At 33.2% G+C, this 15,310-nt stretch overlaps 1 protein-coding gene across 3 annotated transcripts in view; it reads left to right on the top strand.

The window, feature by feature from the left end:
• LOC106785374 (neuronal acetylcholine receptor subunit alpha-7-like) overlaps nucleotides 1-15,310 on the top strand; it is a 134,105-nt gene that overhangs the window by 104,820 nt on the left and 13,975 nt on the right. For all 3 annotated transcript variants that reach the window (XM_014745766.1, XM_014745767.1, XM_014745768.1), the window contains one exon: nucleotides 5,734-5,843. In XM_014745766.1, coding sequence (XP_014601252.1) covers nucleotides 5,734-5,843 — 110 coding nt within the window. The remainder of the gene's footprint in view (nucleotides 1-5,733; nucleotides 5,844-15,310) is intronic.

Below are 15,310 nucleotides of genomic sequence, written 5' to 3'. Positions count from 1 at the left end.
TCTTTCTCTCTCTCTTACTCTCTATTCCTATTATTTTCATAGGAATAATTTTCCAATTAAAAAGCAATTTTTTTTCTTCACAATACCTATGTCAATTCTGTATTATGAAATTTTCAATTTTATTCATATTATAATATAATTTATATAATCAATTGATTTGAAAATAATAAAAAAAAAAAAAACAAAAGAAACAACGAATGTAGGTCGGTGCAACTTTTTTTGAAGAATTAACGACAAATCGATATTATATTACACACAAGTAAACGTGAGTATTAAAAGACTGAAAATAGAAAATAACATTACGATTGAGAAAACGAATAGATCGTACTGGTCTTCAATCAGGAAAACATATTGAATCTCTTTTTCCTTTTACTTATCTGCCTGTCTGTCTGTCTGTCTGTCCTTCCATCCATCTGTCTGTCTTTTTGTCCTCTTTCTATATAATAGATATATACGTATTACCTGTCTACTTCAGAAAAAGGAATTTCTGCGTTAGGAAATAAGCAAGAAAATCGAGAATGCTTTGCAACGAAATTCCTTCTTTCTTTATTTCTTTATTTCTTTCTGTCCTAGGGATCATGATAACGCGATCCCGTAACTTTTATCTTCCCATCGAAATCAAATCGTCCTTTTCATTCAACGGCAGCAATATGTTAACAGAATTTTTCCACGACGTAACATTCTTTCACACGCCTTTTACGAGTAGAGTTTCAAATCCGTGACATTTGTCCCGTCGTTAGAGCATCATCGACCAGACGTTGTTGCACGAGTTTAGATAACTTTGGATAAAAAAGAAAAGCGGGTTAACGTCGATCCTTCCTTCTGACTTTTTCGCTTGACAGATTTCATCGAAATAACCGTGCATCGTGTACGTGGTTCCGCGTACGTTTCTATGCGTTGTTATTTCATTTTTATTTTTATTTTATTTTCATTTGACTTTGTTTTTCTTTTTTCTTTTTCATACGTACTCGCGTACACTCGCGTATATTTAGAAGCACGATTTTTACGCGAATATTTTTATTTTTTTTTTCTATATTTCAAACGTATTTATAGATATTTAAAATGGAAAAACAAAAAAAAACATATTTATTTTGTGATCGTTCATAAGAATACGATTTATTTAAATAAAATTACGTGATTGATGATCGGAAGGATACGATTGGATATCGAATAAATGGACTATTATAATGCATGAAAATCATACAATTAATTCTAGTAATGATAGAATTCATTGTTTATCTTCTTATACTTTTTTTCGCCTCTTTGTTTGTTTGTTTCTTTTTTTGTTTTTTTAATCAAATCCAACACATTCTCTCAGATTTTGAAATATGGTTCTTCTCTTCTCACTTCTTTTCTCGTCGTCGTTGTCGTCGTAGTCGTCGTAGTAGTCGTCGATAAAAATAGACGTCGCACGGTCGGCTAGCAACGTGTTAGCTGCCTGCAGCCACGACGAAAATCGATGAAAATATTCATCCGGACTACGATAACTAAAGAGAGGTGTAAGCTAACTAAATATTATTTATTATTATAAATTTACTATAGCAAAAAAAAACCTATTATCACATTTAACTTATTAAGTTTTAATCCCATTGTCTTTAAGAGTCTCGAAAAGGGATACGAAAAAAAATTTTTTTTTAAATTAAAAAAAAAAAAAAAAATTATCTAAAAAACAAAGAAAGAAAACAAAAAAGAAAAGAAAAGAACAAAAAAAAAGACGAAGCAGGTTACGCTCCCGTGGGCGACGAGTCGACAACATTTTCGCAGCGGCCTTAATTACAGTGACACTTTAATTAGCTTCTCCTTCAAGTCGAAAGAATGAAGTGAATCACGAAGTGCATTACTAACTCATTACGATGTTATTACATGAGAAATAACCTTACCCAACCCTTATTATTTATTATCCTGCCAAATCTGTCAACTCTGCGTTTTTAAATTTAAACGATATATATATATATATATTCATATATGTATAGAAAATCTCTCAAATTTCGTATAAATCGTTCGGTTATTTTAAAAAAGCGATTGACAAAATTCACACTTACTAAAGTTTACGATAACAACCGTTTCCCACTTGAGCCGGTGGTGTCTGTCGTTGATGATAGAGAAAGAGAAAGATAGATAGATAGATAGACACGGATGTCTCGAGTAGTACTCTCGTACTTATCCGTCCTCTCATTTCACTTTCTCGAAGTAAAATATCGAAGAGAAGCAATGGAAGGAAGGGTTTGTGTTTACGAGCTTTGTACGACGGGACGGAAACTTTTTTAAGGAGTTTGCATTTTAAAAGGAGGTCAATTCTGATTTCTCGTTTATCTGGTTTTAATACTTATTGCATTAATGTAAATTCGTAAGCCAAAATTTTATCGACTAATGTAAATATTATACGTGTATTACGTTTCTTTTTTTTTTGTTTTTTTTTTTTTTGGCTTTTTAAGAAACAAAAAAATAACTGAAGAAAATCTTTCGTCGAATTCACTAGTAACTTTTTGTTACATTTAACTTTTGATCTTTCGTTTCCTCTTGCATTCTTTCTATTCCATTCCTTCATTCGAGATTTACAACTCTCTCCCTTAAGTTAAAAAAAAAAAGAAGGAAAAAACGCCTTTGCCATAGAATTTTTACAAAGGTTTTATCCTCCCCGAGTTTTCCTTTCTTCTTCTCCTCTTTATTCATCTCTTATTCCTCTTTTCTTTTCTCCATCCCTTTTCCTTCTCCCCCCTCACTCCCTTCATTTTCCCTCTCTCTTTGTTTATTCCTCTAATCCTAATTTTCTTACTCGCTAACTAATTACTCTTTGATCGTCGAAATTCAGGAAGGATGATCGGTGAATCTTCCAGAGATGTGCGTTCAAATGCATATGTACGTATATAATAACGTGCTATGCATGGCACGTAAACCAACGTGCCAATGCGGCTATTATTAATTATCCAACGGCATACTCCATCAGTGGCTAATCAATCGGGGTCAGTGACTAATGGGTGTGAATCTAATGATTTACAAGTAGAGAACCTTCAACATATAAACTTGAAGAAAGATTTTCTAATAAAATTAAATATAATATCTCGTGTATATGTGTGTAACAATTATAAAAGACAATCAAAATATTTCAGAATGAAATTATTATTCCGATAATAAAATAAAAAATACAAATATAATAAATTCTAAGATCCTGTTCGGAATTTTTAAATCGAAATCGAATTTTCTCGAAAACCGTGGCGGGGAGGGGAGGGAAGAAAAAAAGAAAGAAAAGAAAAAATCGGACGATTTGAAAAACGGGAAGAGAAAATATTTTATGCTATCTCCTCTAACTCAACTATAACCCGGCATATTTTCAAACCTTATTTTGAAATCCCAGTTTTATATGTCGTAGCCTTCCCTTGTCAGCCTGAACGACGCTCTATTCTACCGTGCAAACCGTCCACGAACGCCTTTACTTGGAAACGCGATAGGAAATCTTCCCTTTTTTCTCCTTCATTTTTCTTTTTTTCGACATCCCTTTGTAAAGGGCAACTCGAGATCATTTTCCAACGTGCGAAACATCTCGGCCGTTTCTCTCATACGTCTTTTTCTCTATCCATTTTTTCGGTTTTCCTTTCCTTTTCTTTTCTTTTCTTTTTTTTTCATACCACCCTCCCCCATTCTCTCTTTTTCATTTTCAATTTTTTGTTTGTTATTTTCTTCTTTCATTTCATTTTCTCACGTACGTTTCTTCGATCTTTCTTTCCGACGTTAGTGATAAACGAGTTTGTTTTTAATCCGCGGCATAAGGAATAAAAAATGTTTACACTTTCCATCGATCTTCTTTTATCTCTTGCAACATATTTTCTTTTTTTTTTCCTCCTTTACTTCGATTCATTTCAAGCAGCTAATTATAAACCTCTGTAATTCTCGCGTTATCGTCGATATTTCGTTTTAAACAATTTTCACTCGTCTCTTTGTACGGGTAATTGTTATTATTCGTGCGTGATATCGCGCTAAGACAAAACATATTTTTCATAATATAAATAAAAATAATAAAATAGACGTTACGAAAAGGACATAATGAAGTAGAAAGAAATATTTATTAATTTTAATTACGAATAAAATTACTGCAAATGTTCATTTTCAATTATCGTAATAATATAATCGACGAGAGAGAGAGAGAGAGAGAAAGAGATTTTATTTTATTTTATATTATAATCAAATAACGAGAGAATTAAGTTAATTAATTAAAGTTAAATGTGTATATAATTATTTTCTCGAGACGAGAGGTCTAGAAATTAACTGAAATTTTTGTTTATTTTTTACTCGAATGATTTATTAATATGTATTTGATAAAAAAAAAAAAGAGATGTTGAGAATTTTGACTAAACGAAAAAGAAGGGGAAAAAAAAAAGAGAAAAATAAAAATAAAAAGAAAAAAGATACGATACACTAAATATGCATGTGAATAAGAAATTCTCAAAGGATTTAGATTCATACGGTTCAATAATTTAAGCTATTGAATGCAGAATAGGGATGCGCGACTCAAAGGTCGCCTAATTCGAGGAGATTCCTCTGAGATGATATCGATTACGATGCATCCTCAAGTATCCCATTGATCTATAAATCCGTAGTAGGTTTTAATTCAACAAGATGAAATGGATAAAAAGTGGGGGATGGGGGTTACCCACCCCTCTATCTCGGCTTATCGCTTTTACCCGCGATATTATAACGTATCGGTAATCGCATTTTCTTATATACTTCGATGTTTTACCTTTTTCTTTTTTTTTCAAGTACAACTTGTTATAGACGACGTTGTTACAAATAAAACTTTTTAAGTTAATATCATTAAATATGTAATTAAGATATATTAATGTATTTATTTCTAAAATTTTTTCGAACAACAATATATTAATAATTTTCAAGCAAAAATCTAGTAAAATAAACACATTCTATATTTTTTATATTACATATTTATTTCTTTTAATTTGTGAGTATGTATCTGTATGTGTATGTGTGTGTGCACTATAAATTATTATAATTTTAATTCAAGCTTTGTGCGAGATATCATAAAAAAGAAACAAATAATAGACAAATAAAAATTTCGTTCCACTCTATTACTGTCTGATATTATGAACTTAATCCGATCGGTTAGCGATCCGATGAAGAACAAATTTGAATGAGGAATATACTGTCTTCGTTTTTCGCTATTAAAATTCACCAACTTTTTCCAAATTCTCATGGAAGACGCCAAACTAGACGTGAAACTAGCAAGAAAATTTCTTCGCCAACTTGAAGAAAAGTATTAGTGCTCGGTTTCTTTCTTTTTTTCTCTTTTTCTCTTTCTCATCTACTCCGAATAGAAATTGGAATAAAAAAAAAAAAGTGACTCCGTTTAACTAGGATTTATGACTTTCTAGTTCGCGCGGGCAAAGATGAAACCGAAAAATGCTTTAACAACCGTGAAATGTTCTTTTTCTACATTGGGCAAGAAATGATCTTTCTTTAATTCGAAAGAAAGAACTCAAACTAGACTCGTTTCACAAACGATAAGATCTCGACTGCTTGTTACATTTTCAGTAGTAATGCAACTCGAACAAAACCGTTTAATAAATATTTTAAACAATATTATATATATAAATAAATTAAAATTAAATACTAATAAAACTTATATACATATTTAATTTCTACTCGATCTCTTATCGAAACAATTCATATAAATATAATTGAATTTTTATCCTTTCTTTTTTTGTGTGTGTTTTTTGTTTTCAGGAATGGAATGATGTAAATATGAGGTGGAACGTCTCGGAGTATGGTGGCGTTAAAGATCTCAGAATTCCTCCCCATCGACTTTGGAAGCCAGACGTTCTCATGTATAACAGGTAATTAGAAACATATTCTAATTCACAAATCATTTAAACAATAACAATTTGATATCATTTGATAAATTAGCATTATTCATTTTAAATAAATGCATTATTTTCTATACGACTGTCTAATGAGTTAGTTTAATTATAACATAACGAGAATTATTATTAATATAATATAAACATTTTATTCGAATAATAAATATATTATTGTTAGGTGATAGTATTTGACGATATTTTATAGGGATATTTTACAAATGATGATGATCTAAAAGAAAACACTTACTTTTTTTAGTCGTGATAAGCAGTAAAAGTAATAGAGAAAATCTATGAATATAAATCGTCCGTTAGATTACGTTTGTTAATATTCATGAGAGTATCGCCTGGAAGCGATAGAAAATTTTATCGGCCGAAGAGAAAGAGAGAGAGAGAGAGAGAGAGAGAGAGAGAAGGAGAGTAAAACACTGCAATACATTCTGGGTAGACAAAGAGGGCGGATCTCCGTTCTTAAGTACAATCGGAAATAGGAAATATCGGATAGCTTGATTATACGTTAGAACAAACAGAGGGAGTGAGAGAGAGAGAGAGAGAGAGAGAGAGAGAGAGAGAGAGAGAGAGAGAGAGTGGGAAAGAAAAATAAGATAACTACAATATATTCTAACGGATCCGAAAGGTAGTAGAGGTTTTTCAAAAAAGGAAATATACATTTTCCAGTTTCAAATTTGGGAAAAGCTCGATTTAACAAACCCGTTTACCGATAAGATTCTCACTTTTGCAATAGACGTCTGACAATGTTTATTTTTTGTTCAAATAAATCATATCTCTTGTATTTTTGTCGATAAATAATCAAAGTAAATCAATTGTAAGGTAATAGATCTATCAGAGAAGAATAGACTTTTTTTTATTTTATTTAACAAATTGTAAAGTATCGTTGTAACCTTCAATAACGCGTTGTTCCTTTTTTTTTTTTTTTGAAATGATTTCAAGCGAGCAGCTTTGGAATGGAAACAAAAGCGTGCCATCTATTGTTTGTAAATCCAGTTTTTTTTTATTTTTATTTTTTTTTTTTTTATACAGATTATATATGCGAACATTAAAGAAGAACCTATGAGACGTGTTGGTAGCAAGAAAGAAGTCGATCAAACTCATCTAACCATAAGGTGTTCAATGTTCATCCAATTTCCAAAAGGCGTTGGTTAAATTTACGTGAGATCAGCGGAAAAGACGATTACGAAGGAACAAAAAGAATACGAAAATAAAAAGAAAAAAAAAAAAAGAAACAAATAGAGGAGAAAAGATTTATGAAACGTTCGCCAAACTTTGTTTGGTACGGATTTACCATAGCTGAAGAAGCTAAGAAGAAAGTCCATATGTCCACAAGTTTTCCTTTCTTGTAAAGCGAGATACGTGTTCTTTATGAAATTTCAAAAAGAGAGACTTATAGTTCTCTCTCGCGAGAGAAAAACTCCTGGAAGCCAACATTCTCAATGTATAAATCGAAGAATATCGTACGCGAGAACTTTGTGAATCTTTATGTTCGACATTTTAGTCGACGTTACGTACTTATAGTACGAATAAAAGTCTATCACCATTTTTACACTCCGAGTCATCGCGATTTCTTCTTTAAAAAAAAGTAGTCTGCTCCATTCGTTTGTTATGAAAAAAAAAAAAAAAAAAAAAAAAGAAAAAATGCGAGAAAAGGGAAAAAGTAAAAAAGAGAATAAAAAAATTCCAATTGCGTTTATACGCGTTTATACGAGGGTACGGGGAAGAACAAATTTTTATTACAATATTGCAAATATTTGCAATATTAGTTGCATCGAATTATTCAATATATGTATACAATTGTTTGACCGTTCGCGGCTGTCGATATTCTGTGTTAATTGATTTTAATAAAAATCTATTTGTATAGTTTGAATTGAAAATTACAAATAAAAGAGTAATTTAACAGGAGCAATGTGGGTATTGGTTATTATAATTAAGAGAGACTGAGTATAATTAGGATCGCGAATTTTTATATGTTAAAAGAAAAATAACTTATTAAACATTTTTTACAATACTTTAGATACGCAGTTATAATTTTACCGGTACTTTCTAAGAGCTTGCGATAATGTTCTGGCATAATGATTAAAGAGTACTATATTGAGTGTCCACGAAAAAAAAAACCATTACTCAACTATTCATATATCATGTATTACAGAAAATCGAGAATTATTAAAAACTGTATGAGATAGAAAAAATTTGGTAAAAAAGACTTCTCTCGTATCAAAGAGAAGAGCAAATTAGAGAAGAAAAAAGAAACTTTCTCTAAGGCATTCATTACAGATAAATAAAAACGCACAGGATGATAATATAAAATTATAAAGAAGTCATTTCTTAAATGAACTCTTCTACTAGAACCTTGTAAAATGTCAAAGTTTTTTAAATTTTTCGGTGATATCGTTAAATTTTTAAAATGACTTCGGTCGTACCATAAAAACTATCAGAATATTATATATATATATACTTCATAAATTTACTAAATTACATACTATTGCAATTATCTTTCATTTCCTTCTGTCTATCTCTTTTTCTCTTCGTTAATAAAATATTCATATGAAACTTTAATCAAGTTAAAATTAAAAGAAATAACAAAACCAAGAAAGGAACAAAATAAAACGAAAATTATTTTAAAAAGTAATGTGCAAAAGCAGACACTTGACTTTCCTTCCATCCCCTTTAACGTCAGGATACCTAACCTGTTCCTGTTTACTTGGTCACACTATATATACATGCATAACGTGTTCGTTGTGTTAGTAGTAGCTAGCCTTACGTTTTTCTCTTTTTATTTTTCTTTTCATCAGCTTGTCTTTTTTGCATTTGTCGCTATGTTCAAGATTACGAGACCAAAAGAGAACTAGAGAAAAAAATGGATGGTAAAAAGAAATACAAAATAATGATAAGAAAAACAAACAAAAAAAATTAAAGAAAAAAGCCTCCCAAAAAATAACACACACACGCTGCTCATCACACGCTGTTCACAAAAAGAAAAAAATAAACGGAGTAAAGTAACAGACACAGGACGTTGCGTGTGTTAAAAAACAAAGTAAAAATTCAAATGTTTTAACCATTGTTTTACAGATAAGATTTTGGATACTTACGGTATTTTATAATAGGACGCGCGTGCGCATATTTAACGAAGAAAAAACGTTCACGTAATATGTGCGAAGATAACAAATGGTGGGTCGAAGAGGAAAAGGGTGAGGGAGAGGGAGAGGGTGAGAGAAAGGGGAGGTTAGAAACATCGAAGGTGCGATCTACTCTGTTTACAACGTTATAACGTTATAATATGGCGGGTCGTGAGGTCATTACAAGGATGGCAAACGGCCGAGTCCGCGGGCAAAGGACTGATCGATCAATTAGCTGCTTTGTCGCATCGCTGCTCTGCACAATTCTCCCGCGCTCCACTTTTCATGGGACTCTCATCGAACATAAGTGTGCGTGAATGCATGTGTATAGGTGTGTGCATGCATGTTCGTATCTCTCTATACGAATGTATGCGAATGATTGTGTTGTATACTGCGCATGAACGTACTCGCGTATACACGAGTATCATCAAGAGTAGCAACGAGCACGCGTTTGATCGTTTAAACATTACGTGGCCCATTCCCTGTTCAGTGATATAGCTTCGGATAGGTACTACCATTGGATTGTATACAAAAATGAAAAAAAAAATAAAAATATATAAAGGAATATTGCATTGGAATAGAACGAAAGAAGAGAGGAACAACTTCGATGTTGGATATAGTTAATACCTATTCCCCCCTTTTGGACTTTTTCTTTTTTTTTTTTCTTTTTATTCTTTTTCAAGAGTTTGCTTTTTTTATACGCTTTTCTTTTTGCGTTATGATCGGTCAGATAGATCGTTGGAAATTTGCTAATATGGGGTTTTTTTTGTTTTGAGAGGGCGGGGGGAATAGAAATGGGTATTAATATTACGTTGATAAGATTAATATGGGTATCAATTACTATGGTCTCTTTCTTTCCCCACTTTTCCCCCCGTCAAAGTATTTAAACTCGATCGTTTATTCAAATCGGCAAAGTTACCGCATACATATATATATAGAGAAAATCGAGAACGATTAATCGGTTAGGGGAAAGAGAACTAGATTCTTGTTGGTAGGCGAGGAGGAAGTATACTATTTACCTGGGAGGCATAGAAAATATCGGGACAAAATGGGACGCTGGGCCAAGTGGGTCACTCGCATTAAAAACAAAGCCACTGTCACCATTTAAAGAGAATCAGGAAAAGTAACTCCCTCTCACGGAAATACATTGTCGGAAAACGCTTGCGGCCTGGCTATTGTTTTTAAGTAGGTAATGTATCGGGCGCAAGCCACTGACGACTACGAAGACTACGACTACGAAGACTATGACTACGACTATGAGGATGAAGAAGAACTCGACGATGCCGCCGTGGTTAGCATCGTATTTGTCCAACTAAAAAGTTTCGGCTTAAGATGCATTAAGAGAAAGAAAACGAATGATATGGGTGTCGGGGGCCTCGGCCAACGATCGTTTATATAACGTCTGTCTGTGCCAGTGTTTGTGAACGAGCATCGAACCACTTAACGGAACGGAATCCCCTACTTCGCAGCCTGTGGAAATGAGATTTTTATATCTTGATTTGTTGCTGCGGTCTAACCTATTGCCTATGCTCCCTTATTTTCCTTCTTCCTTTTTTATTTTTTTTTATTTCTCTCTCTCTCTCTCTCTCTCTCTCTCTCTCTCTCTCTCTCTCTCTTTCTTTCTTTTTTTTCTAATTGAACGAGAGAAGGATCCATTTGTAAAGATCAAAAATCGTTCTCATAGATTTATACTCGATTAATCGAATGAGGTATATATATTTCTTTTTCTTTTTTTTTTCTTTCTTTTTTAATCGAAGACTCTCAGATATAAGTACTGAATCGTGATTTAGGTCAAACGTTGTTCAATTTATTGTCCCAACTATGTTATATATGCCGGATGAAAAAATAATAAGTTTGCGGTATGGTAGATTAATTGTCTAACGTCAAGTAAACTCATTAAGGGGAGATATATAGGTTTACTATAATATAAAAAAAGAAAAGATCATTTCGGACGATAAAACACAGCTCATTTGTTTTCAACTTTGCTCCCTAAAGTTTGCCTATTATATTTTTCTCATGTTTCTGTTAATATATTATATTATATTATATTATATATTATCATTATTTTTCTTATGTATTATTTTCTCAATTTTAACGATGTTGTCGTAGGTAAATGTTTGTTCTATTCTGGACGTTTTCCAGAAGAAAAAGATTACGAAGAAATAGGATAAAGATGAAAATATTTATCTTTTATTTGGCGTGTTTGTTTGTTTCATTTTCTTTTCTCTTTTTTTGAATTCAGTATAATGAAACGATGAATGATTTAGGTTTGGTAAATATCGTCGATTTTATGAATCTATCGTAGAAAATAAATCGCAAGTTGGTTGGTTGATAGCCGGTAAAAGGGTCCACATATATAATGCTTTTATACGAGACATAAAATTACCGAAGTAGAACACAGTCGAGCCGCGAAACGATAACTAACGTGCGCACGTGTGACACGTACATAAGTCGAGGTTTATGCACCGAGACAGTCGAGTGAAACGAGGATCCACTGCAAATCGAGTCTCGTTCTTCGTTCATAGAAAATTTGCGATATCCTCTTGGCGTTGTAATCATTCTCCTTCTCACTCTGGTTAAACCGTTCTTGCTCGAGATACCGTTAACATTACATTATTCCGAAAGAATTTTATATTGATGAAGATTTACCGTGTCGTAGGACGCGTTACAAGGAAAATAAAAATAAATATATATATATATAAAGAAAAAAAAGAAAAATGAAATAAAAATAAAAATAAAAATAAAAACAAGAGAAAAAGAGAAACAAGGAGAAAAGTTCGTGTTAAAATGTCAGTATCTAAAAATAAGTATGTCATAGTTATAAAGATTTCTTACTCTCGGTTATTTTTTCAAATAGCCAGGTAATCAGTAATGCAAAAGACATGTATCGGAGGTAGGTGTATATGTATAAAATATATCTATCTATCTATATATATATATTATATATAGATATCATCCAAAGTTTTAGTCAACCGCGAACATCGTATATATGTGGAGATGTATCGAATGAAAAATGCTGACGTCAAATTCGTTATCGTGCTCTCGCAGCAAAAGACCTTACGGATTCATCGAAGCGCAAGTGTCAACTAAAAAAGACAAAAAGGAATAAAAACAAAAGAAAGAAAGAAAGAACGAAAGAAAGAAAGAAAAGGAAAAATAGAAAGAAAAAAAAAAATGGGAAGAAAGGAAAAAAAAATAGAGACAGTACGCGGGAGGAGATCAAATAATGGAAATTCAGTTTAGGTTGATCAATCTATATCGGGGATCGCGAATCAGAGCGAAAGAACTTCGTTTTCGATCCTATCGATAAAAGGAGGAAAAAAGGGAAGGATGAAAGGTACCAATTTTTTTAGTAAAAACCGTCATCGCATCATCGAAAATGAAAGTTTTTATAATTCATTATTAATCTGTCGATAACAAAAAAAAAATAAAAGAAGAAGTAAGAAAAATAATCAAAAAAAAAAAAAAAAGAAAGAGGAAAATCTTTAATTTGTGTAACAACGAACGAATCGATACTATTAATCGCGGCGGTCGAATACGTCTGACCGTCTGACCAAACGACTTTCGTTCCACTTTCATTCTTTTATTCGCGATCGAACGGAACAGCCTATGTACGGCGTGCCTTCCAAAACTTTGTGTTCAAAATGCAGACCAGTGACAGCGTTCGTTAATCAGGCCACCAGCGAGGACGGTAAATACGACAAGGGAAAAGGAATTAAGGGAAGCTGAATTTATCGTCCGCGGTAGCTTGATTGGAGATAGATAGAAAGAGAGAGATGTGTATATATATAGATAGAGAGGGAACGGATCAGAGATAAATTGTAAGCAATTGCATCCTCACTGTTTAACTTAATACATAGCTCATCAATTGGAGAGTTCTCGTTCGCATATATAGCATACATGTACATATGTACAATACGCGCTCATTAGTCGAATCGTTGTTTATTTCAATTATTATTGACAAATATTGCAAACAAATTTTTTCTAATTATTGCGAATGCTTTTACAAATATAATACGTTTTTATTCAACTTCACCGAAATTTTTGTTAACTTTATGAACATTTTTCTTTCTTTCTTTTCTTTTTTTTCACTTCCCAATTGAAATATTAGATAATCGAATCAGACTGATTTACTGATTTAACAAGCGTTTTCGTTTTATTTGAAAAAGCAAAAAAAAAAGTTAACTCGTGAGACTTGTCATCTCAGAAGATGCTTCTGAGAAATTGCAACGTTCGTGCTTTCAATTACTCCGTTTTTCACGATCATTAATATCTAACGTGATTTTACTCATCTTAGGAGAGCAAGGATTGCACAAAGAAAAGAATAAGAGGAGATAAAGAGAGAGAGAGAGAGAGAAAGGGAAGGAAGAGAGGATACACTACCTCGAGTTTTCAATTTGAGAGGATCCTTAAAGTTTAATAAGACCATAAAGGATCGACTTTCATCGTTCTCCAGAAAAGAAAGAACAAAGAGGAGTCTCTCCGTGCACCTTTAGGACACCGAACGATGATAGAAAAAAAGACAAAGTGGAATACGAAAACGAAGGTGTCGACTATATATTTTTTTGTACCGAACGAACCATTAATAATCGTGTCTTTTCTGTTAACCGAATAATCATAGGCGGCAATTTGACGCCACACGACCGACTTCTCGAAATTGGTACGAAATAGTAGTAGTAACAGCAGTATCACCACCACCAATACCGACAGCAGAAATATTAGTAGTACTGGTGGTATCTATAATGCAAGATGAAGGAGACATATCAAGTTGACTGGTTTGTTGGATGGATTGTAGGGCAACATCAGGAACACACTCGGTAGGACGAGTTCGTAGTCATCGTATGCAGGCGCATACAAAGGAGATGGCCGATTAATATGGCATAAATATCGTTTGAGGCCAGGATACAGCCGCTGGTTCGTTGCTGTCGAGGGCTCGAGACAGCCCAACCCAACCCAACCCGGTTGTGGGAGGTGGCGTCAGAGAAGAAGTAGGAGAGGTAGATGTAGAAGTAGAACTCGAGGAGAATCGCGTCGCTTAATTTATGACAAAATGAGTTTACATTGGCCACATAGGTGGACTCGCGCGTGGGGTACTTGTTAAGAGAGAGAGAGAGAAGAGGACTTCCTAGGGTATGGTAGGCCAAAAAGGAGACGTTACCGTCAGCGCAGAGGAGAAATGATGGGAACGTAGGAGAGGACAAGAGGGAGGATTCCACCGCATAGGAAAGTTGGACCGATGCCAAAGGCAATATGCATTAGCCATCGCGTATTTTGAAATTCAAGCCAAAGCAGATTAAACCCTATCCCCGTTACTCCTTCCCTCTCTTCTCTATTCTCCCTCCCCCTTGTCCTTTCTCTCTCTCTCTCTCTCTCTCTTATTTCTTCTCGTTCGAGTCTCATCCACAAAACCCCCTCGCTGTTCAACCCATTCCCGATCCCTGTTCCCTGTCGTTTCCGAATTCTTTTACCTCCGTACCCTGTTTGCCAATACATAATGAACGTTGGACATTTCAAAGCACACGTTTCATCGGTGGTCCGGGCTTTTATAGCATTTCGTAAAGGGAACATCCGATTAAAACTGGAAAGAGAGTGAGTGAGAGAGAGAGAGAGAGAGAGAAGAGAAAGAATGATTTCGATTGTATTTTATACAACACACAAATTACTGGAACGAGAGTAGGTGGCTTCAATTAATGACTCGTTTGACAATTTATTTTCTATCCCTTTTTCATCCTTTTCAGAGTACTCGATCAGCCTTTACACATACTCTTTATTCTTTTTTAGTTATATCAAATCGACGAAATCGTTTATACAATAAAATTGTTTTCAATAATTCTTTTTCCGTATAAGATATTCCTTTTGATTATGTTTATAAATTGTGGAAAAATGAACAAAGAAAAAGAGAGGGAAGGAAAGAGAGGAAGAAAAAAGGAGAACGATAAACGAGTTTTTATTAGTGCAATATTCGTTCACTTCAATCGACTACCTATCTCATTTATTCGATTTCTCTCTCTCTCTCTCTCTCTATTTCTTTCTTTCTCTTTCTAAAATATTTATACTAACACGTATATACGAAAAAGTATACATACTTGAATATCACATGCATACCGTATTGGCTCGTACCACAGCATAGTGATAATAATTTAAAGAATGTATTTGCGTTGCGACGCGTATTCCTTTCTGGCATTTCGAAGAAAGCGGAATGCGAATTCCAACGATTGCACTATTCTACGGACTTGCCATTTACACACACACACACACACACACACACATACATTATATATATATATATATATATATATATATATATATATATAT

Source organism: Polistes canadensis, unplaced genomic scaffold (assembly GCF_001313835.1).
Source record: "Polistes canadensis isolate GaletaPanama2010 unplaced genomic scaffold, ASM131383v1 scaffold_49, whole genome shotgun sequence".
Classification (NCBI taxonomy): domain Eukaryota; kingdom Metazoa; phylum Arthropoda; class Insecta; order Hymenoptera; family Vespidae; genus Polistes; species Polistes canadensis.
Note: the sequence above shows the minus strand (reverse complement) of the source record. Positions and strands in the feature narration are given on the sequence as shown.